At 42.7% G+C, this 23,381-nt stretch overlaps 1 protein-coding gene across 1 annotated transcript in view; it reads left to right on the plus strand.

Annotated features, from left to right (window-relative positions):
• The window catches only part of CHST8 (carbohydrate sulfotransferase 8), a 1,204,570-nt gene extending 1,181,542 nt beyond the window's left edge, over positions 1-23,028 (plus strand). The window contains exon 5 of the mRNA XM_086945143.1: positions 19,237-23,028. Coding sequence (XP_086801269.1) covers positions 19,237-20,376 — 1,140 coding nt within the window. The 3' untranslated portion in view covers positions 20,377-23,028. The remainder of the gene's footprint in view (positions 1-19,236) is intronic.
• Positions 23,029-23,381: the final 353 nt, after the last annotated feature.

Below are 23,381 nucleotides of genomic sequence, written 5' to 3' on the forward strand. Positions count from 1 at the left end.
AGTATAGCGGTTTCTGTGCTGCATCCCTTTCTGAACCCTGACTAGTGTGAGTCGAGTAAGTTATTAGATTCCAGGTGTTGGTTCCGTTGGGAGAGAACACATTTCTCCAGGATTTTGGCTAGGAAAGGGAGGTTGGTGATGGGCCTAAAATTTTTGAGGTCATTTGGGTCGGCCTCAGGTTTTTTAGTAGGGGGTGACTTGGCCTAGTTTGAGGCAGTCGGGCATCAGTCTGTTGTTTAGAGAGCTGTTGCTAATCTTTGTCCACAGGGGGGTTAGGGTGATGTTGAGGTTCTTGGCTAGGGAGGCAGGTAAGGGTCTGCGAAATGGTTGCAGGGTTTGGAGTTAGCAATCACATTAGAAATGTCCTCTTCGGAGAGACGGTTGAAGTCTTTCCACCGCTTGGGAGGGGATGGGGGGCAAGGGTGAGGGGTGACTTTGGGGGTCGATGGGGGAGCGGTCTCAGCTTCCGTGAGCGAGTAGTGGGCTGGGAAGGGGGGAGGTTTCATTAGGGGTGCGGATTTACTGTGTTGGGATTGGGGGTGGTGGACTAGGGAGAGCTCAATATTGGAGATTTTGTCATCGAAGAATTTAGCCAGGTTGTTACAATGCAGTTTGGAGGCAGGTGGGTTAGCTTTGGAGGTCTTGAAGGTCTGTCTCTGGATGATGTTGAAAAGTTCTTTGGGGCGGTTTTTGGCTTTGTCTAGTGTGTTCCGGAAGAAGGAGGCTTTCTCCTTGATTATGTGTATTTTGTAGTTACTACGTTCTTTCCTGAGTTGGAAGAGGTTGATTGTGGATGGGTTCCCTCTCCAGAGTCTCTCAGCTGCTCTTACTCTTCTTCGTTTGGAGTTAAGGTCGTTATTGAACCAGGCTCGGGAGGGGATGTCTCTAACTCTTTTAAGTTATAGGGGGGCTAGTTGGTCAAGGGCAGTTGTCATTGTTTTGTTGTACAGAGTGGTGAGCTCGACCGAGTTGAGGTTGACCGAACACGTTGGGAGCAGTGATGTTATGGTTTCTTGAAGGGCATCGAGTGGGATGTCTTTGACATTTCTGGACCATTAGTGAGTGATTTGAGACTTGATTGGAGGAGCTACTGTTTGGTTGATACTGAAAAGGATGATGTGGTGGTCTGACCAGTCGATTGGGAGAATGTAATTTATGGTTGTAGTTTTGTTTCTGGCTATGATAGCATCTAGGGAAGAGCCCGTGTTGTGGATTTGACCCTTGCAGTGTTGGGTGAGCTCGTTTGTGAGAAGGAGTTCATTTAGGGACTGTATAACAGTGTCATTTTCATTGTTCCAAGGGAGGTTAAAGTCACCCAGGATGATGCTGTCAGAGTTTGCTAGGGAACACTGAGTTAGTAGGTCCAAGATTTGGTCACTGAACGCCGGAGAATTTCCTAGGGGTGGTAGATGAGATGGCATTTTGTTGTTTTGTTGTTTGGGCGCGTTATGATGGTGTTAAGGTATTCGCAGGTTGAGAAGGAGTGAGTTTTGAGTTCAGCTATGTTGATGTTGTTCTTGTGGATAATGGCAATGCCGCCACCACGTTGGTCAATTCTGTCTTTTTTAATGATGGATAAGCCAGTGGGGACTAAGCGGTCAAAGAGTGGGTAAGCTGTTTCTTGAGCCAGGTTTCGGTGAGGAATGCAATGTCCGTGTTGTTACACATTATGGCATCAGCCAGCTCTACAGCGTGCTTGGCTGCGGATCTGCAATTTTTAAGCATGTAGTTTACCATGTCGCTGTTGGAGTGGGCTTGGGGGGGGGGGGGTTGGGGGATGGTTGTGCGTTGGGAGGGACGTTTAGTGGGCCTAAGTTAGGGGTTGTCTCTACCAATATCGGTGATTATTTGGATGTGAGAAGGGGCGTTAGGGTTTCTCTGGGGTCATAGGTTTTAGTGAGTGTTGATGCCTCTCTCTGAGACATATCAGGGGTATTTCTTTTTGGTCTGCTGGATTGGGAGTTGCGAGGGGAGGAGCGCAGGCTGGGTGTCTTGAGATTAGGCTGTTGAGGTGGCTCACTGGTGTTTAAGAGGGAGAGGAGTATTGGATGTTTGGATGGGGAGGAGGGCGCAGTGGTGTTGAGAAGGATTTTGTTGATGGCATGGGTGATAGTGTTGAATTGGCTGTGAAGTAGGGACAGGTTTTCAGTTATGGTTGAGAGGTGAGTCGGGGACAGAAGTAAGAGGGATTTGAGTTGTTTTGCTATGCGTGTGAGGCGCTCATTTATTACCTCCATTGTCTCTGGGGTATGGGGAGGAGTGGGTTTGGGAGGCGTAACTGACTGGGGCCGTTGGTTGCCCCTGGGGCTTTGAGTGTTGTTATGTTGAGGGGAGAGGGGAGGGGTTTGGTGGCGGGTTAGGTTGGGGGTGTGGGTTGGGGCGGAGGGGTCTGGTGTTGGCGGGGTTGGGTGAAGTGGAGAGGCGTGTGTCTTCCGATAGGCGGTAGTGGGGGGGATTGTGTAGGGTATTTCGCAAGAGAGCAGGACTGGTTTTGTCTGATGGTCGGGGTAGGTTGGGCAGGTACTCGAGTTAGTGTGAGTAGGGGGATTGGGGAGGATGTTTTGGGGGGCCTGGGTGTGTGGGGCAGTGGGCTGGATTTTGGGGTGGGAGGTGTGGTTGGGGGGGTGGGAGTGGGGGATAGAGGGCAATCTTGCCTGGGATGGGGGTGAGTCTACGGAGTTGGGTAGTTGGGGGCTAGGGGTAGGCCATCTTGTCTGGGAGGGGGGGTGAGTCTACAGAGTTAGGTAGTTGGGGGCTAGGGGTAGGATTGGAGTCTGGTCTTTCTGGGGTCAGGATGGAGTTTCGCGGCTTGGGAAAGGTGAGTTCAAATTGGTGTAGGTTAAAGTTGTTGGCTTGGACCATGATTTTGCAGTTTCTGTAAAGGGCTATGGTGACGTTAATTAGGAAAGGGGGAGACTTGGAGATACTCAGTCTTTGGCCACGGGGGATGTTGGTGGCTTTGGTAACTCGCAGGTGGTTAGTTAGGTTATTTCTCGATTTGGCTTGGCTTTATCTCGCTTAGCTCTGCTAAAATTGGTGCTCTTCAGGTTCCTCTAAACTACTGAACTAGAAAGTGTGTTTCTGAAATAGGTACTTAATAAATATGTATTCAATTATACTTCTCCATCCTAGTGTTTCTCAGAGTAGCTTTTGTTCCTCGTCCAGTCTGCTGTCCATGACAAAATTCAGCTCCATATTCTATTTAGAGTCATAGGAGATATTGTCCCCTCATAATGCAAGAAAGTTTGTCGAAACTCTTTCTTCTAGCAAGGTGGTGGTGGTGGTGGTGCTCATTAACTTAATACTAAGATCATTTAATGTGACTAACTATTCAGAACTAATACCCTTATCCTCTCTCCTCAGGTTACTGAGGGCTTTGACATTTGGTATTTGCCTATGATCTTCAAATACTCCTGTCAATTTCTTGCCTCATATAGGCAATTTAAATAACCATCTCTATTTGATAGGCCATTTTTTTGATATTTTAAAATCCAGACTGATTTCCCTTTCTATCCTGCTGTACAAATCCTCCTAGAAATAAATGTGTGGACCTAACTTTGTCCATCTAGCTTCTAACCTCACTCACTCTTTTTAGGAAAGAGTTGAAGATGCAACTCTTTTGAGGTCACTACATCATGGTGTAACAGTACACTTCTGCTTCCAGAAACTAGCTACCTCTCCAGTCATTTGTTGACTGTATCCTTGTGTTTCCCCATGTGCATCGCTCATCTGTCTATTGGTTTGATTGGCCCAATATAAGTAGCCCATACTTAGATAGTGAGTGGGCCATACAGTGGACCGCATTTTTACCACTGCCGACTTGCTCATGTTAACCCTATCCATCCTGTTACTTGATCTAAGCACTGCTGTATTAATTTTACGATGGCAAACATGAGGCATACTTTGGTCCTCTTCAGCCTTGGAAAGAAGTTATATCAGAAGAGACTGCCTTCTCTTTCCTCATTGAGATTGCTTCTTTCAGAACCCTCAAATTATCTAGATAACTTCCAGTAGTCAGCTATTTCGTTCTTTGGTGATGTGGCCTCAGCCAGACAAATTAGAATTAAACCACATCATCGAATGTCTGAATAATAGCAAATTCAAATGCAATAACATATTTATGTAGTGCACATCGTACCACAGTGTAGCCATTTCTAAGCATGGTTTTTCTTCCGACCTCCGAGTCTAAAATTATCAATTATTCAAACTATTTTCTCACTGCTGAATATATTTGTCGATGTCAGTTAACGAAATACAACTGTATGATGAGGGCAGCCTGAAAAAAGATTTATTCAACTAAAACGGCTAACAGAACGGTCCAAACATCTTAACGAGCATATTAACAACCCGCCAGACCTATCACTCTGAAGAGACAATCCACAAAAGAATCTTGTCTAGTCTCCTAAAATCGTAAACATTTTTACTAATAAAAAAAAATTGAATATAAAAAGTGCTGGACAATGTCCTTCCTCGATGGTACTTCCTCACCGTACAATCAACCAGTATTGTTTGACCAACTCTAAAATCTTTCAAGTCACTAGAGTGGAATACCTTTGTTACATGTCTTGCCAAGAGCGAGTACTGGGGCTCACCTCATGATCATTGCCTGGATGAACTACTATTGTCTGCCAAATCTGTATCTACTGTAGAATTATGTTTTTTATACTTTAAATGATTTTCACAATCCACTGTTAAATTACTACTGTTTTTATATTTGTCCATGCTTTTATCTTCCTTTTGTCTGGAGCTGCACAGAATTCCTTCATCTCAGTATGTAGGTGTCTTTTGGCAAGATCAAGTTTCTCTGTTTATGATCAACAGTCCCACCAGATGTTTTAGCCTAATTTCTACACACACAGAGGAGGACACCATCTGCCATAAGCCTGGAAATTTGTTTAATAGATTCTGTCATGAAGAAAACTCTTGACGGAAAAATAAAAACCTTTTTCTAATGGTGAACGCCCTTTTGAGGTCCTTCCAGGATTCACGGAGGAGACTAACATAGAAATGGCCATTGTCATTTGGTATCCCCATTAATATTCTGTTTTGCTCTACCTTATCGGCGATGCTGTACGCATAATATTTGTATATATGATAATGCAAATCTCATACTACATATATTCTATCCATTACAGCAATTTACAAAATGCAAGTATAATAAAAACACAGATTAAAATCTGATGGCATATCCAGAAAGCAGGTTGTGCTTTGTAAGCAGTTAGAATTGCAAAATTACATAATCGCTGCTAATTGAGCAGATGCAGCCTCAAGGAAGGTGACCAACATGCTAAGGGCTTGAATTGAGGGAGAATTAAACCATAGAGCGACTGCTTTATACCAAGACAAATCCTCCAAGGAAAAATATTTGGCACAGTCTGAACTTTTTCTTTGAGCAGAGCTGACAACATACATAAACATGCTTCATTTTCTCACATTCAATGTGCCCTGAACGGCATTTCACACACTCCTAAATTCTAAAAACATAGTAACAACAGCTGTAGCCTGATTATCTTGGGTATTTCCTGGCTGTAATCCACCTTTTCATAAATTTGCTAAAAGACAATGAGAACTGTAGTCTGATTAACTTGTGCCTCGATGCCCAAGGATGAGGAGTGAATAAATAAGGTTGGGTTAACCTGTATGATATTACCGCAATATATAAGCAGACAGTGTCCTGGTCACCCAATCTGGATCATCCTGTTTGATACATTTCTCAAGTGTGTCCTTGCTATTGGCGTACATGCAGATTTCAGTGCCCCAGTTTTATGTATGCTATTGACATCAAGTGTCCAAATGTCATTACGTAATGCTACTGCCCAGGTGCAGGATAATTTCATTCTTTAGTTTAAAAAAATTACAGGCTCCTACAAATATAGGCTCCTGAAGTCCATTTGTCTGTTAACAAAGCTGTCTTAATTTCTAACACAAGGAATGTCTATAAAAGTGTGGCTCCAAATTGTGTGTCTTGTGTGTATGTGTGAGTGGTTTGGGGGGCAAAGTGTCAGTGAGGGCTAGACAGTCTCGAAAGGTCAGAATAAATTGTAGTCTAAAGTGGGGATCTAGGAACACATAATAGAAAGGATATCACAGCATTAAGTTAAGGTGAATTGGTACAATATGTCATACTTTGCCTGCAGTCAAATGCATATGCCTAGATAAGCCATTCCTACACAACATATCGCATATATATTAATCACAAGAACAAATAATAGTTAAAAAGGCACCTAGAATATCTGTAGATTAAACATATAACATCGCCCATAACAGATGTGCAAGGTTTCGATTTGACAAACATCCAACCATTTTAGTAAAATATTGCAGAACAGGAATTTCCTTCTTCTAAAGAGAGAATGTCATGTTTCATCTTAATACCAGTATTTTTTCTGCAAGTTGTGAAGATTAGCTTAATCGAGGACTGTTTAAATTAAATCAAGAAATTGTGTTTTGCAGCTGTGCTGAAAATGAAAAGACCATTACTGCCTGATGAATTTCAATGATCTAAAGATATTCTTTAATATCTCTTGTATTTCTTAAGCAGATATGGAACTGCAATTCTGCCTATCCAGATTTTTGGAAAGTATTTCTATATATTTCAGGTCATTTAAAAGATAAACTTAAGTTTGGATATTTCACAACTTCCTTTAAAGGATGATGGTCCATTCGATGCTATCAACATCACCTCATATTTATGAAAAGAATATGCTGCATGGTTTGAAACTAAGATTACAAAAACTGTCACCCCCAGTATTCACCCATGTAAGATATTACAGCAGCGAGGTCTATTGAATCATGAAGGACAGAGCTGTATCAGCCTAGGAAACTGAACCACCTACTTTTGAAACATAGCAGAACTTAAAATAAAGTTTGTTTCATTTACCTTAATGCAGAACTCAAATTGGAAAATCCCCTCAATACTTTCAGCTTGATTTTTCCTTCTCTCTGTCATACCTACATATCAGACAGTGACTCAAAGTCCTACATTACACATAAAAATCCCAGACTTGTGAAAGACGCAAAAAAGGTGCAAAAAGGCCCTATACAAGTATTGACCCCGATTGGCTACTAAAGTGTAGGGTGTTCGCCCAGCACAATTTAAAAATCTATTGTTATTTCTTTCTTTGTATAGTCTGATTCTGTTATACTATTCCCCTCTGTGCCCTCTGTTGCTTACTCAGTGGGCTATACTGAGCATTCACCACATGCAATGTAATCGAACTCATCATCTTCAGTACATCCAGTGCACCGACAGAGAACGTAAGTTGGGTAGCAGAGAAGGAAGGTACATCGTAGATTGATCTTATTGGAGCAATGAAGAAAAGCTAGGAGAGGAAAAGAGATGAGAGCAGAGGAAAGGAGGTTAAGTATTTATTTTGCAATATAATCGAAAGTGGGAGGGAAGAGACCAATGAAGGGGGAGGAGGGCAATGGTATCAGGATTGTTTTCAGCCAGGACAAATGTGTTCTTGTTTTGCAGGAACAGCCCTAGGAACATTTTAAGCCACAGCATGACTGGGGAGTATCCTTCAATCCAATATTTGATCGATGGGGCAGTCCTTTTCATGCTGTGGGGTGAACCATTCGTTTTCTTGTGGCAGTAGCACAATCACAGGAGGACAGTGGGGTGTGGGGTGGGTACATCACAGTTCCAAATCTTTCTTTTAAAGATATAGAGAAGATACACATCTGAGAGGTGCAGCAGGGTTGCAGAATTATGTATTTGTTTGCTCAGAGTGGAGAAGAGAGCTGGAGGGTCAGGCAATCATGCATGATTTATTTGGTTTAACAGGAAACCTGGTATCCAAGGAAGGGCAGTAGGAAGCCAAGGGGAGGATTGGTGACATAAGATTTATGCAAAGGAGTGGCAGTAGAAATCTATATGTTTTATGTTGCAATTTGGTTGGACCCTTTCAGTATGCCCTGTTTATGTTTGCTTTTTTGGTCACCATGTTTTGGACTTTTTTCTGCGTGTGAGTTACATTACATGTGTCACACCCATGGTAATCATATGGCAAAAGGACTGCTCATGTTTACCACAAATGTATGCCTTTTAATTAAAGCCAGCTGTGACGCAGCTTGGGCAAGGGTCACATGGCAGATTACACGTACTCACGCATGTGCACATGTGTGCGGACTGCGTGTGTGAAACTACATTTGTGCACAGTCTGGTAACTGCGCACAGGTAGCCTGGTGCAAAGGGGACTCTGCAGGATTAGAGATTGACCTCAGGTAGGCCTTATAATGTTAGTGTACACTCCTTGGGAAGGTTATTGTGGCTTATTGTCTTTGCTGCAGTAACACTTTATTATACACGTAGGGAGGACACAGCCTTAGGGTATATTTACGCTTCCCTTTGGCCTACAAACTCCAGTGCTGTTTCAAAATGGGGTGGAACATGTGCAAGAATACCGAATCTGAGAGTTCCAAGAGTATATCTGTACAATGTATTGGTCATCCAGGATTGCCATAGTTCTCTGGCTCATCTCAAGATCAGAACCCAGGAATTTTGTCACCCTGCTGTTACAAGTTAATTGCATTTCTCTCCAGCAGCAGGAACAAAGGCTGCCCCACACAAAAGGAGTCATTAATAATGCTTCTCTCAGCTCCTGAGCAGGAAAGGGTGGTGATACGAATCCGCATTTGTTAATTACTTGCCACACTGCACCAGGGCAAGGGACAGTCCAGTTCCACCGAACAAAGGAGGGAGCCAAGACAACTGGAGCCAACACAGGAGGGGAGGTCTCTACAAATGTTGATGGTAAAGGCCCTGGCAGTGATGTCAGTGAGGGGCGGATCTGAGACACAGAGGAGATGTGACCAGTGACTCCAGGGTGATGCTATTTTGAATGTTCCCAGCATGCTGTGCAGGAGGGTTGGGACAGGCACGGAGAGGTGATGTGCAATGCTAGGATTGATCAAAACCGAATATGAATTGAACTGTGTCCCTGAACAGATGTCTAATGATTAAAAGTGAACTAGAATATTGGAGCCTCTGAGTCTGTTAATGACTATGTATTACTTTACGTGTGCTCGGAGAGGATTTGTATTGATTTCCTACTCTCTTCTTTGAAGGGATTATTGGGGTGGAATTGGCAGCCGACCCTTCCTCACCTGGTAGCACCATTTTTACTGCAGCACAATTACCTGCAAGATACTGTTTGCTGAGCGCCGATTGTTTGTTTCTATGCCTGGGTGCCAACTTTTTTTTTTTATCTCTGCTTCAATACCCTGAGATAAGTAAGAGGAAATTGTGGACCTATTACTTGTGCAGGTCAGACAACTAATTAACAATTTCCCTACATTGGTATCAGCAGTGGGAATAATAGTATTCAGTTCCAGTACGCATTGATAATATTTGATGAGTTCAGTTTTGCCACACATTACCCATGCCTTAATGCTCAAGCATCAGAGCACAAGGCTCCGACAGAGGTTTAAAGGTTTCATTGGGTGAACTCTAGATGTGGGACACGAAAGTCCCAGCACACATATGTTCTATGAAAACAATGATTGTTGGTTAATGTACTGACTGTGTTTATCATGACAAGTTGACATTTTACAAATGATGTGATGATGGGGAGGGCCATAGTGTCCTTTGAACCCTAGCACTACACATAAGGCCTGTATGATGAGGGTTCTTCTCTATAGGTTTAGGGACTACAACAGGTACCCACATATAGATCTGGGTGCAGGGCTGGGTCCTGCTTCTGGGGTTGTGGGAGGTGATTGTGGGATCCAGAAAAGTATTGTGCTTGCCATGGGCAGTGCAGATTTCCCAGAAGGGTGCCCAGTGGGACTCATTCTGTTTTTTAAATTGTTTTCCCCGCCATTGGAGCAGGGCAGATACCACTGAAAGGGTGGGGTAGGATGGTACCTAGAAGTAGTTGACCCCACTAGGGGTTCCCACCAGGAGGTTGTAAGGTCCTCAAGAGATTTTCCAGCGGTGGAGGATGCAAGAAAGTTGTGGTTCCCATGCTCCCCATAAGTTATCTGTTGGGGAGGAGTAACATATCTGAGGGTGGCCCATAGTGGGGGTTGGCCCTGTAGAAGGAATGGTTCCTGAGGTTGAAGGTGTGTTGACTGAACCAGTGGAAATCAGAGATAGAGTTAGGGCTCTCTAGATGGCCTGGATGGAAGATATCAATATGTTTACAACCCTGTCAGATGACTTATACTTCAACTACAAAGACCATCCTAAGTAGGGAGAATCTCATTCATCTTACCACTGCTGGACCTTTCCCTATATATGTGAAATTAGCAGCACAGCACCAATGGGCTTTTTGACTCTATTGAGAATCTCTTCCTACAGTGACCCATGCAATGGGGTTTGTGTGGGCAAAATCCAGAATTCCCTCTGCTACTGATAGTCTAAATGACACAAGAAAAGTAATCTAGACTATATCCATGCCAGCAATCCCCCAGCTAATCTTGAACACAACAGTTCCCTGACATTCATCCTAACAAAGTCAAAGTTCAAAACTCTAGGTGAAGCATCTAGCCTCGGAGTACACACATATTTCAGGTGTTATTTTACCAAAGTCTTTCACATGCTTATAAGCTTTCCATCAAATCACAAAAGGTGTCATTGGCACATTCTTCTCAAAACTCATACCTTGCCTGCTACATCCTTTTTATTCAGACAACTCGCGGACTGTGATTATTCAAATTCTACTTGCTTACAAACAGGGAAAATTGGCCAGACCTCCAAGCTTGTCTCTAGGAGCATGAAAGAAGAAAGTAATTCCTAGCACATTTCTCATGAGCTGCAACAATTCCTCACTGGATCTCCATATATTTCCATCCCCATATTGTAGTGGCAGTCCACCTTGGCAAACTCCTAATAATCAAATTCCTCATTTAGAATTCTTCCTAGCAACCAACCAAAATGTGCAAGGTTAACCTTGTATTTCATATAAATGATGGATATGTATAACATTTCTGTTATAGGACTGCACCAAATAGTCACCCACAAAACACCACATTCCAAGTGCTGGTGCACGTGACGGCCTCCATTTTAAGATAACAGATACTATTATAAAACGTTCATACAAATGTAACCACGGGGGAAGAGTGAAACAGTTAATAGATTGACTCTAACCACTGTTTCCATGTACAACCTTATATGCTCAGTTGTGGTCCAACCGAGATGTTTGTTGATCAAGAATTGCTTTTGTCCAGGCTAATGGCGAATTGAACAGATGATAACTGTATCCCACCAAAAGTTCCAGGTCATTTGTGTGCTCAAAGCCCAACATTCTCATTGTTCAGGCTTCAATTAAGAATGTAGTGCCTTTAGAAGTGGTAATAAAATAGGTTGCCTGGCCTACCTCATTGAAATCCCCATGGACCCCTAAAGTAATCTTGTTATTAAACAATTACCATATCTTCTAAAACGTTGTACAGCTACATGAGTTTGACACTGATGAATGGTTAAAATCACGCTCTACCATCTGATCACCAAAAAGAGCACTCCTTATCTGCCTTGATAGCGAAAATATCACATATGGCCCTACCAGAGAGAACCTGAAAATATGCTTAAAACCCTCAATTTTGCCATGCATGATCAGCAAACTGAATCCCACAAATTCCCTGAATCCTGGGGTTATAGACCCAAGGCAAAGGCCAAAAAGACATGCCTTAGGCTAACAAATGCACTAGGCCCACAATAATGTTAAACATGCATTTCTGTTGCACTGAAAAACAACGTGGTAAATTAGCCTGACGTGAAATACAGTAATTTTACATAGCATCAAGACCAACGCCCACACACACACACGTACACAAGACCCTGATATTTTATAATAAAATATCAGAGGCTAAGATTAAAAAACGCACAATTGAATTTTCAGCTGGATTATACAGAGAACAATTCTACCAGGCCTAGTGCCTTAAAGCACCTATCTAGGGAGAAGAACCCTAGAGGATCTTATACTAAAATGATACCTTATAATGCAAGGAATTGGGTATGGATGGTAAAGCACCTGGCAAGTTAAGATAATTAAGAATATTGAAATGCTATCTTATTCAGGAAGGCATCACCTGGTAGAGTAGGTTCTGGCAGTCCCAAATCAGATAGTTGGTCGACCGGAGAACCGCCCAAAAAGTCAGCTTGGAGAGTTCTGCCTTATAATTGTGATGGTGAATCTTTTATACCTAAAATCACGAAACTGACACTGTCCTGACGTACTTTCTGACGCAGGTGGCTTGACCGCATTGTCCTAGGACAGTGGGGGCGGTTAGGTGTCCTAACGGTTGGTTGGCCATGCTTGACCGCAGAACATAAACAAAGAACATCTTGTCCTGCACATATTTCTAAAAATGTATGCGAGACCAGAATTTACGCCAGGAGCTAGTATTGCAAGAAGTTGCGGCTTATTTCGGCAAGCTAAGTTTCAAAACAAGATTTCAGTGGAAAGTCCCAATATGTGTCAACCTGCCTCCATCTGGGTCTTGTGTACGTGTGTGTGGGCGTTGGTCTTGATGCTGTGGAAAATTACTGTACTTCACGTCAGGCTAATTTACCACATTGTTTTTCAGTGCAACAGAAATGCATGTTTAACATTATTGTGGGCCTAGTGCATTTTGTTAGCCTAAGGCATGTCTTTTTGGCCTTTGCCTTGGGTCTATAACCCCAGGATTCAGGGAATTTGTGGGATTCAGTTTGCTGATCATGCATGGCAAAATTGAGGGTTTTAAGCATATTTTCAGGTTCTCTCTGGTAGGGCCATATGTGACATTTTCGCTATCACGGCAGATGAGGAGTGCTCTTTTTGGTGATCAGATGGTAGAGCGTGATTTTAACTTTTCATCAACACCTACCAAACAACAAAACAGAGTTGGGAAATGATTTCACTGTGCACCCACATAGTCTATACATAAGTAACAGGTCTGGGAGGTTCAGATGTTTAACTGTTGGGAAATAATGTTTCTGTGTAAAGATGCTAGTTTGTAATGTTTCAGTTAAGTGATAGGTCTTCTAGTGTTATCCTTCTGACAGGACCTGAAGTTAGGCCAGCCCTTTCCACCTATAGCCGGGTCTGCACTGACAGCGGAAGGGGAACCATTATATACAGAACATATAGTTGCTTGGCTCTTTCTAGCATACATGGTCCTACAGAGGATAATCAAAACATAGGTGTCCTTGTCAATCAATCACAGACCTTTAAGTTACTCAATTTTGGAAATATATAAGTGATGGCACAAGTTCCACCTAACCTGGTCATACTGAGTGGCGATTTAGGATTGTAAATGTGTATTGACAGTATTTTCCAAGCATTTATCTCACCAGAGGGTTAGCAATTGCTTGACATCAAACTCTTAAAAGAAGTAGTCACAGAGCTTTGAGGTAAGAAGAGACTGAATAAGAAAAAGTTGTGGTCAGAGGATTAAGGAAGTGGGTAGAAAAGAAATGAGTCTTGCATGCCTTACAGAAGGAAACCCGGTGAGTTGCCCGTCTGATCTTTATAGTGTTGATATTCCATATCTCTGGGCGTAGGAAATCTGCCTTGTCTGTGTAGTCACCCTGGATTCTTCATGTTTTCTGGATCTTATTAAGACTGGTATTAGTACTCTGGCATTGTGCACAAAGTTTTTTCTCTACCCTGAAAATTGTGATGTTAAATGGGCTTCATTAAATTGCTATATTTAGCTTATCTGCAAAGTCATGGCAGATATCACAGTAAGTATACCAGTGGCTTGGAAGTGAAGTCATATATGGGCTGCAGTGTTTATTTACAACTCATGCCAATATGACAAGAAATATATATGGCTGTCAGGAGCATTACTCTTCTTCAGCTGGGCTGCAGTTTAAAAGTGCTGCAGTAGCACATGGAAAGATTGGCATGTAGGAAAACCTATTCTTATATATCAATAAACAAACCTTAAAGTGTCTTGTAAGCCAATGGAATGGGTGTTTAATAAAGACAAATGTGCCTCCCTCTATTTTGGTACTAGTGTACCCAAAAGCGGCTTTCACTGTGTAAGGTAGGCTAGGTTTCCACCAATAGGCCTAGTTGCGATTAAATTCTTTACTTCAGTTGTTCACCTGGGGAAATCTAGAAAAACAAATCATAGTAATTTTCAACGTGGTATTAAAAATGTAATTTAATGGTGAGAGTAGATTTTAAAAGAAAAACTATATTGTTAAAAATGTTATTTTTGCTACTTGAGTCAAAACCAGTATGCCACTTTCCACTGCAGAGCCTCAATGCACATTTGAGCATGACAGTTAATTAAATTCCTTCCATGGGACATTGGCTCCACCTCCGGGCCGTGGTAGACAATACATTTATCAAATACCAGTCACTTTGCAGTGATTATCCATGTGCGAGGTGGACAAAAGTTGCCAAAACAAAGGACAGCTTTTAGACTTCCTGTATTAACATTTTTTACTTGGTTATGCCAAAGGGGGCATGGAGGATCTGCTTACATTTATTCCTGGGCCCTCTTAAATCTTCTGGCTCCAAACCCAGCAAGACAAATAATTGATTTTTGATGCTGACCGTGGTAGGATACCTCATCTAACTAGGGTAGTGGCTAAGGAAGATCTATAAACCCTTCAGTTTGGAAAGGACGTGGGTCCCTTGCTCACTTTGCCACTGGATTCAAGCTAGCCTGGCTGATGACGGCTGATTAGCCAGAAACCGTTCCCAGGATGCTTGTTTCCGGTCCAGGGAAGACATGGCTTGGCAGTTTGGGCTGGACTGTTCCCATGAAGCACAGGGTCAGACTGATTTACATATGGCCATGTCTGAACTAGGGTGGCAGAGTGAGCTAAAGAATGATGATGGATTAAACCCAGATCAGTTGACTGGTCACTTGCAATGTTCAGTACTCCGTCCATCATCCCCTTTGGTTTTGCTTTGTTCGCCCTAAGTTGGAAGGGAATGCCCAGACGTGCGTCCCTTGCTCACTTTGCCACTGGATTCAAGCTAGCCTGGCTGAGGACGGCTGATTAGCCCAAAACCGGTCCCAGGATGCTTGTTTCCGGTCCAGGGAAGACATGGCTTGGCAGTTCGGGCTGGACTGTTCCCATGAGGCACAGGGTCAGACTGATTTGCATATGGCCATGTCTGAACTGGGGTGGCGAAGTGAGCTAAAGAATGATGGATTAAACCCAGATCGTGTGACTTGGGGCGAGTGCTTGCAATGTTCAACACTCCATCCATCATCCCCTTTGGTTTTGATTTGCTTGGAAAAGACAGCATAGTACGGTGGGATGGACAGGACAGAGAGAGAACTGGGATCCTAGTGAAACAACCTGGTTCACAATGGACATGAAAATACCTTCCCAATGCCTGCTCTCAAGATCATGATTCGGAACGTCAGTAGGCTGCTTGAGCGCATCAAACATGGGGCTGTCCTGGGCCTAGTTAAAAGGCAAGGACCATGTGTCCTCATGCTGCAATATACCCACTTGATGGGAACTAGATGCCCATTATTGACAGGATACAGATATGATAGGGTGTTTCAAGGGGGGAGTTTCCTTGTGCTACTGAGGCTTAGTCACACTAATACTAGAAAGAAGGGTACCTATGTTGGTGGCACACACAGAATCTGACCCACGTGGGAGATATGTGACAATGAAGGCGGTGATCACCAGACAGATAGGCAACCTGTTGAGTCTGCCTGTTCCCCGAAGTTAGTGGGAGAGATGCTAAACAAGGTCAAGGGCATACTCATAATGCTTCCAAATGGGTACATAATTATGGGAGGGGAATTTATTATGGTAATGGCACCTCATAAAGATTGCTTGAATGCACTGCTGAGAGAGCAGATGACTCCATCCCAATTCGTGACCATCACCCCTGAAATTGGGCTCTGCAATGCATGGCGCATCTGGTATCATCAAGAGACTGCATATACATACACATCTCCAGCCCACAAATCATGGTGATGTATAGATCTCCACTTTTTGCTGACCACAGACCTACGCCTCACGGAATCTCAGATCAGTTACCATGGTGGCACAGATGGGAGGCCCCAATCCTGAACATTGGCCAATCTGGTGGCTCAGCGTGTGGCTCTTCGCTAATGAAAAGGTGGTTCACCATCTGTCTTGTGAATTGGATAGCTTCATAGAGCTGAGCAAGGAATCAGTGAAGTCTCATGGCATCCTATGGAGTGGGGGGGGGGGGCTGGGAAGGCATACAAGAGAGGGGCAGCATGGTCCCACTTCAGGGCACTGGACCAACAGGCTATGCAGCAATTTGCAGACATGTAAGCTTGTATAATCTAACTAGAATTGGAGGGTGTTAAAGAGAAGGAGGGGGTGCTAATTGGTGCTCGACAGGACGACTTTGAGCTAGGTTTGCCTAAAGGAGGCACGTCAATGTTGGATTGCAATGCAGATTAGGGTCTATGAGTAGGGAGATCAGGCCAGTAAACTTCTATATCCGCTGGTCACACATAGTACAGTGGAAAGGGTGATTCATGGCATGACAGATCCAATGGGTGGTAGGGCTAAAGGGACTCTAGAGATCGCAATAGTTTTTGCAGACTATTACAGGCCCTTATATGCGAGACGGGAACTCCCTCATAGGGAATCCCTAAGTCTCTTAATTACATAGCACAGGAGCGTGGTACTGCACTTTGAGATGCATGTCAGCAAGACTCTGGGCCCAAACAGGTTCCCTATTAAAAATGATCGGAAATATAGAGGACTCTTCATGCCGCTGCTGCTTTACATGCTCAATGAGGCCATAGCAAAACGACGCTTGACTGCTGACTTAGACCTCACAACCATAGTTGTGCTTCATACGAAAAAAAGAAATGTGGATCAATTTGCCGAATAGCATCCAATCTCACACATCAATAATGAACTCAAGATTTATGCTAAAGTGCTGCTCTTGGTCATCTCAACTCTGATAAATGAGAACCAGTGTGGCTATATACCCCAATGCAGCACCCAGACTATATTTGAAGGGTGCAGGTTGCGATAGCATATGAAGAACGCTATTGGGAGAGAACGCGTTCCTGGTTTTGAATAAGTATTTGACACTTCAGATTAGAACTGCCTATGCCATGTACTAACTTGAATAGGGTTTGGGTCCAAGTTCATGGCGTATGTGAGGCTCCTATACCAAAACCTTGAGGCACTAGTGCGGACCAACAGCACTTTATCATACACATTTCCCATAATGAGGGGTGCAATGCAGGGTTGTCCCCTGTCAACCCTGTTATTTGCCTTGGCGATGGAGCCCCTGGCAATGTAGGTCAGATGTGATGCACAAGTGGAGGGGTTTCTTTGGGGAGACTGAGTGGAGGACCGCATAGCATTATATGCGGATGATGTGTTGCTGTGCGTGTCTTGCCCAGAATCCATGGGCCCAGGTTTACTCCAAATGTTAGGCCTGTATGGGCAGGCCTCAGGCCTACAGGTGAATTGGACCAAATACCTGCTGCTGCCTCTGACAGGCACTGTAGACAATGCAAACTGGCAGGCCCAAAGCGCAATCCTTAGGCTGAGTTTCAAATACCTAGGTGAATGCTGACAGGCCTGGGGAAATGGGTGCAGCTCCGCCTCTATATCCTAGGCAGAGTGGCATTTTTTTTAAATGTGGTGCTGCAGCCCTTCTTTTACAACCTTCAGAACTACCCCCACTCGATTTCTATGAGATGATTTCAGGGACTCCAGGCCATAAAACGCACTTCTCTATGGGCCAAACACATCCTGTGAACAGCATACAGGAAATCTACCCAATCTACATTTGATAGGTGGGAGAAGGCAGCAGATGTGTGGTTGTACTATTGGACCACAACACTCTTTGTGCTAAATGACTGGCTTAAGTGAGACCCAATGTTCTGGACAGAGGTAACACTTAAGTGCATGAATAACATTATTGGAATGCTCAATGGCCTCTACCATAGTTAACTAGGTATATTTCAGGTGTGGAGATTAACTTTGCGATGGACTGGTTGGGGCGGAAAGATCACATTACAAACCCTATTAAGCACAGTGAGGTGGCTGGGCCATTTTACACAACTAAAGAGTTTGGGAAATTTGGACCTCATTGGCATATCTCAGCTGGGGGATGTCTGGTGAGGGGCTCACATGAAAATCTTTCAGAACTTAAGAATAGAATGCAACCTAAATCGGTCTCAATTCTGCACATACCTTCAACTTTGACATGCCTCATGGAGGACTCTATTGGAAAAGCCCCAAATTTAACCCGTTAGTCACAGTTGTTGCCGGGATCAATCTGAAATGAGGGGGTATCCAAGGTGTACAGGTCACCAGTCATTAGTTCACCCAGCTTTTTTGCCCCAAAGAGGGCCAACTGGGAAGCTTGGAAAGACCCACTAGAAGACACTAAATGGTGGGTTATGGCTCAAAGGGAATTGAGGATCTCCTCAAGGCCGTGCCTGATCCAACTGAGCTAGCTGCACACTACCTACCGAACACTCGGATGTTATGGAGAGCCCAAATGCGCACCTCGTAGTACTGGTCATTCTGCTGAAAAGGTAATGCAGATTTCCTAAATGTAGTGTGGACCTATCACACTACATCCCACTACTGGAGGTTCAAGTCTCGTATACTGACACAGGTCTTAGGTTGGCCACTACTTGGGACTCATTGAAGTCTTGGGGGTGGGGGAGATGAAATGTAAGGTTGCTGGTTGGGATGAGAACATTAGTGCGAAAAAAGACATTGCTCATCAATGGAACTCCGCACAGCATGGTGCAGAAGGGTGGATTGGTGTTCCAAAATGGAATAGTTCATCTATGTGTCAACAGAACGCTCACACAAAACATCACAGTATCTGGGGCAAGTGGGGTTTCTGTGGGCTGAAATGAACTGTCTGAAAGGTCTAACCATGATTTGCCTTTATATGCAAAACTTGAAGGTGAACTCTGTGTACATTAATGTTTATTTTCATTATAAAATCAGTAATATGTGGTGTACGTAAAAAAGTGGTAGCATATTAGAAGAGACTAAAAAAATCACAAAAAGTTCTTATTTAAAACCCTAGTGATATTCCCTTGCTCTTGTCTAATGGTAATTTACACAGTGAATGTCTATTATATCTTTGTTTCAATCTACATTTTATTCAAGTATGGATTGTTTGGGACCTTTTTCTAAAATCAGCCATGTTTATAACAAAGCTTATGCTATGAACAGTGTGCTAAACCCTACTTCATATTTTTGAAATATCCCTGAATAGCAGTTATGCTGACTGCCAAAGAAATTGACATTGCTAAATACTTTCCCTCTAAACATTTTTATGCTCTTTTTTTTTTTAGGACTGTGTGTCCAGCAATCAGGATGGGAGGCTGAAACAACAATCCACAGAAGCATTATCAAAGAGAAACAACCTTGCTTCATCAGACCTCGACCCGCAGATCCCTGGCAGATATCAAAGTTCAAACAAGAGGGAGAATGTTATGTTTTTGATGAGGGACAATGAGAACCGAGGCATCAGAAGGAAGCCTGTTAGACTCCATAAGCGAAGAAGATATCTCATGAAGAAAAGTCCCATTGTGCTTGCCTCAAATAGCTCCACCAACACGCGCTCCAAGCTCAAGTCCGAGGACCGGAACAGTAACTGGAAAAGGCTCTACGAAGTTCAGCGGCAGAGGAAGGCGTTAATGCAGGATGTGTGTGCAAAGTACAAAAGCAACAGCCGAAGAATTATCACTCCATATCACGTCTCAAGAATTTTTGTTGAAGATAAATACCGAATCCTCTATTGCGAGGTCCCTAAAGTTGGCTGCTCCAATTGGAAACGTGTTTTAATGGTTCTAAATGGGTTAGCTTCCTCCACCAAGGATATACAGCACAACACAGTTCATTACGGAAATTACTTAAAGAGACTGGACAGCTTTGATCGCAAAGGGATCTATCACCGGCTCAACACCTACACAAAAATGCTCTTTGTTAGGGAGCCTTTCGAGAGGCTGGTTTCTGCTTTTCGGGATAAGTTTGAGCATGCAAACAATTACTATCACCCTGTTTTTGGAAAAGCTATTATATCCAGATATCGTCGAAATGCCACAGTAGAGGCATTAAGGACCGGGTCTGGAGTGCAGTTCAAGGAATTCATGCAGTACCTGCTGGACGTTCATCGGCCCGTGGGTATGGACATCCACTGGGACCATGTGAGCAGACTTTGCAGCCCCTGCTTGATCGACTATGACTTCATTGGCAAATTTGAAAGCATGGAGGAAGACGCCAACTTTCTCCTGCATCTGATTGGCGCTCCTCAAAACTTGACCTTTCCCCGCTTCAAGGACAGGCATTCTAATGAAGTGAGGACAACCACTAAAATCAGTCAGCAATATTTTTCACAGCTGTCCCCCTCAGAAAGGCAGCGTGCCTATGATTTTTATTACATGGATTATCTTATGTTCAATTATTCAAAACCTTTTGAAGATTTGTACTAATATGTCAAAATAGTTCTGGCTCCCTATCTTTTTATAGACATCAGATTCCAGAAAGCCCCCGGCAGTCAAGCCTTGCTCACAATTCCCAAAAATCTTTTTTTTTTTTTTAAACTGGTTGTTATTTTTTTTATAGGAAATGTGGGTTATTGAAGTGTGCCTCGCATAAAGAACGAAGATTTCTCCAGAGGCGGTGTTGGCAAATAGAAAGAAATATTGTTGACATTTCTCAGAAATTTGAGAACCTGTCAGGTTTTAATGCTAGTTTGAGGAGTATTGAATGTTAATTCAGAGAGATTCTGAAAGGCACTCAGATGACACAGTGTGTTTTATTTTTAAATTTGTGTTGAAGTATTTGCACATATAATTTCGATCTATTTCAAGCCTGACATGTTTTTATGAGTTCCACATGTACAGAGTGTATATTTTCCATGGCTTGTAGAGTACACATTTTTTACACTTAGGTTATTAAGTTTAGAGGCCCTCATTGCAAGTGTACACGATCCAATACAATTTAGCAATTCATTTTTGATGGACTTTCAAGGGCAGGCGGCATAATTAAAATGTTTTGCGTACTTACTTTGTTAGCACCCATCACACTATTGTGATCCTTGGCATGACCAGATCCAGTGCATTGCCATGCAGGATTAGTTTCTTTCCAACATGCAGGTTCACATATTTTGTTTGTGAGAACAAATTTAGAAGGAAATTCCTCCTTTATCCAGTGACTGCAAGGAACCTAATGTTACCCAAACACACTGGGCAAGAATGCTCAGGCAAGAAACTGACACCTACCAAAATCATGAATATGTATGTTCAATGCCAGTGTGCTACTTCTTGCAAAAACTAAATAGCTACAGGAAAAAGTTTAGGGGGAAAAACTGACCGTGTTGTAAAGCTGAGCAGTTATTGTGGAGCAAACTGAAACAAATCCTTTTTTCACAAAAAGTTAGATTAGCATCTCTAAAGACTAGTGTATAAGAGCGCCTAAAATGTTTGGCCTATTTACAACTATACTTATTTTTTATTTGCTCTTTAGTCTATATCCATGTATTTTTCTCACTTGAGATTCACTTTCACTATTGCTATCTTTCACAATTTTCCGGTCCTGGTAGTGCACTGGAGAACCACAGGATAATTATGGTGTCATATTTATATTCTGGTGGAACACAGGCAACCTAAGGTGGAAAAGTAAATATAAAACATTAAAAATTAATCAAAGAAGGTATGCTTGTTGCTAAGTGCAATCATGGGGCTATCACTGGTCAGGCATCAGATGCTGAATCTTGCAGATTATTTGGCATAAAACATGCTTGTCCTGTTTCTCTCTCATTTATTCATTCAGTAGAAATAATCATATAGCTAACATTACTGGAAAACACGTAATGGGTTGGCAGTGTTGCTGAGGATGAAGATTGAGCAATTTCTGAAGTGGCACAGCCATTCCTTTCGCTCACCCTCTGGGAGAATGCGTTCCACTTACCTAGTGAACTTGCACACAGTGTCTACTTGTGGGCTGCAAGTGCCAACCATTAGGAAACAATTGTTGCCCTCTTTACACCATCTGAAGGAGGTTATCCCACAAACAGAATCATGCCTTCCTCTCTTGCGGTTGATGGACACTTAGTTGGATTGTTGACACTCTCCCCCTTTAGACCTTGGGGTGTTGCACAGTTTTGTGGCAGGATCTATGCATTCCATCGAGCCACCAACCTCAAAGCACCCTTTCGCTGGGTATACAACATGCTTTAAGCCCCACCTGTACAATGGATTGTGATGTACCACAGGCTTTGATGTACTGCAAACCCATTGACCCAGATAATTAACTCGAAAATTACAGTAGCTGCACAGTATTCCATTATCTACAACCAAGCCACGAAACACATGTTAACCCCAGACAAAAGTCCACCAAACCAAAATGTACAAATCGTCCATTCAGACTCCAAAGAAAAATGGCTACCACGTTAACTTGTCAAACATTCACAAGACACTCATAACTGCCAGCACCAACCTCATTAAATGTATAGAGTAAGATACTAAACATTATGCCACCCAAGCCTGCAAAGAAAGAGATATAAGTCTAATTATCCATATATGTAAACACACACCCATAAAATCTTAACACACACACTTGTGCAGATATCTCAGCCGAACTAATGAACAGTGCCTGTAAAATCTTATTTCAGTTGTATAAAAGATTGCTTTTCACTGAACCTTTTGCCAAATATGTCTTTTGAAAAGGTCTCCGTGTTTTCTTAATGCCACAAGGCAGCAGATCCCTGTGTGTGATGTTCAGTGGCCTGAACTTGACTTTTTTATATGATTGAAAGGTTCTGTTATTGTGATACCTCCTTTATTAGTTTTTCTTTCTATGGATCTACTTGTTTTTTTCCATTGCGGAGGCAGAGGTCAGGGGTTCTTGTTGGACATTTTTTATGTGCCTGAAAATACTCTGGATTTTGAATTACTTCGTGTGCTACTCTTTTATCTTTTCTCGGGGTCAAGTCGAAGTATATCAATGCCCTTATTGATTCCTGCTGCCTGTGTGTTTTTTTACATGTTTCCTTTGCTCTTAAATATATGTAAATACCTTGAAATAATGTTGCTACAGATACTTTTAACATATTGTTTCTAAAATATTTTTGTAAAAAAAAAGACCTCATTTCAAACCATTTGCCACCATATTAACCTCATAAATCTACAAAATGTACAGCTTCATGATGTCGCATATATCTAAGGCACCGTTTCTGATGTTTGTGGTAGAAATAGCAACTTTATAACAGGCCACAAAACTAAATGACTCGATAATTTGCTCAATTATGAGCTTAATCTGAAGTTCACAGGTGTGACGTATGTTTTCTACCTTTCATTGAAGCTGATCAGAGCCTCCAAATAATTAAGGTCATGTATGGGGGGGGGGGTTATTTGCTCAAACCATACTGGGGAGATACATTATCATACAGTTTAGGTACATTGGCAGGGAAAGAAAGGAACTACTTTTTCTACAA

The sequence above is a fragment of the Lissotriton vulgaris genome, chromosome 12, assembly GCF_964263255.1.
Source record: "Lissotriton vulgaris chromosome 12, aLisVul1.2, whole genome shotgun sequence".
NCBI lineage: Eukaryota > Metazoa > Chordata > Amphibia > Caudata > Salamandridae > Lissotriton > Lissotriton vulgaris.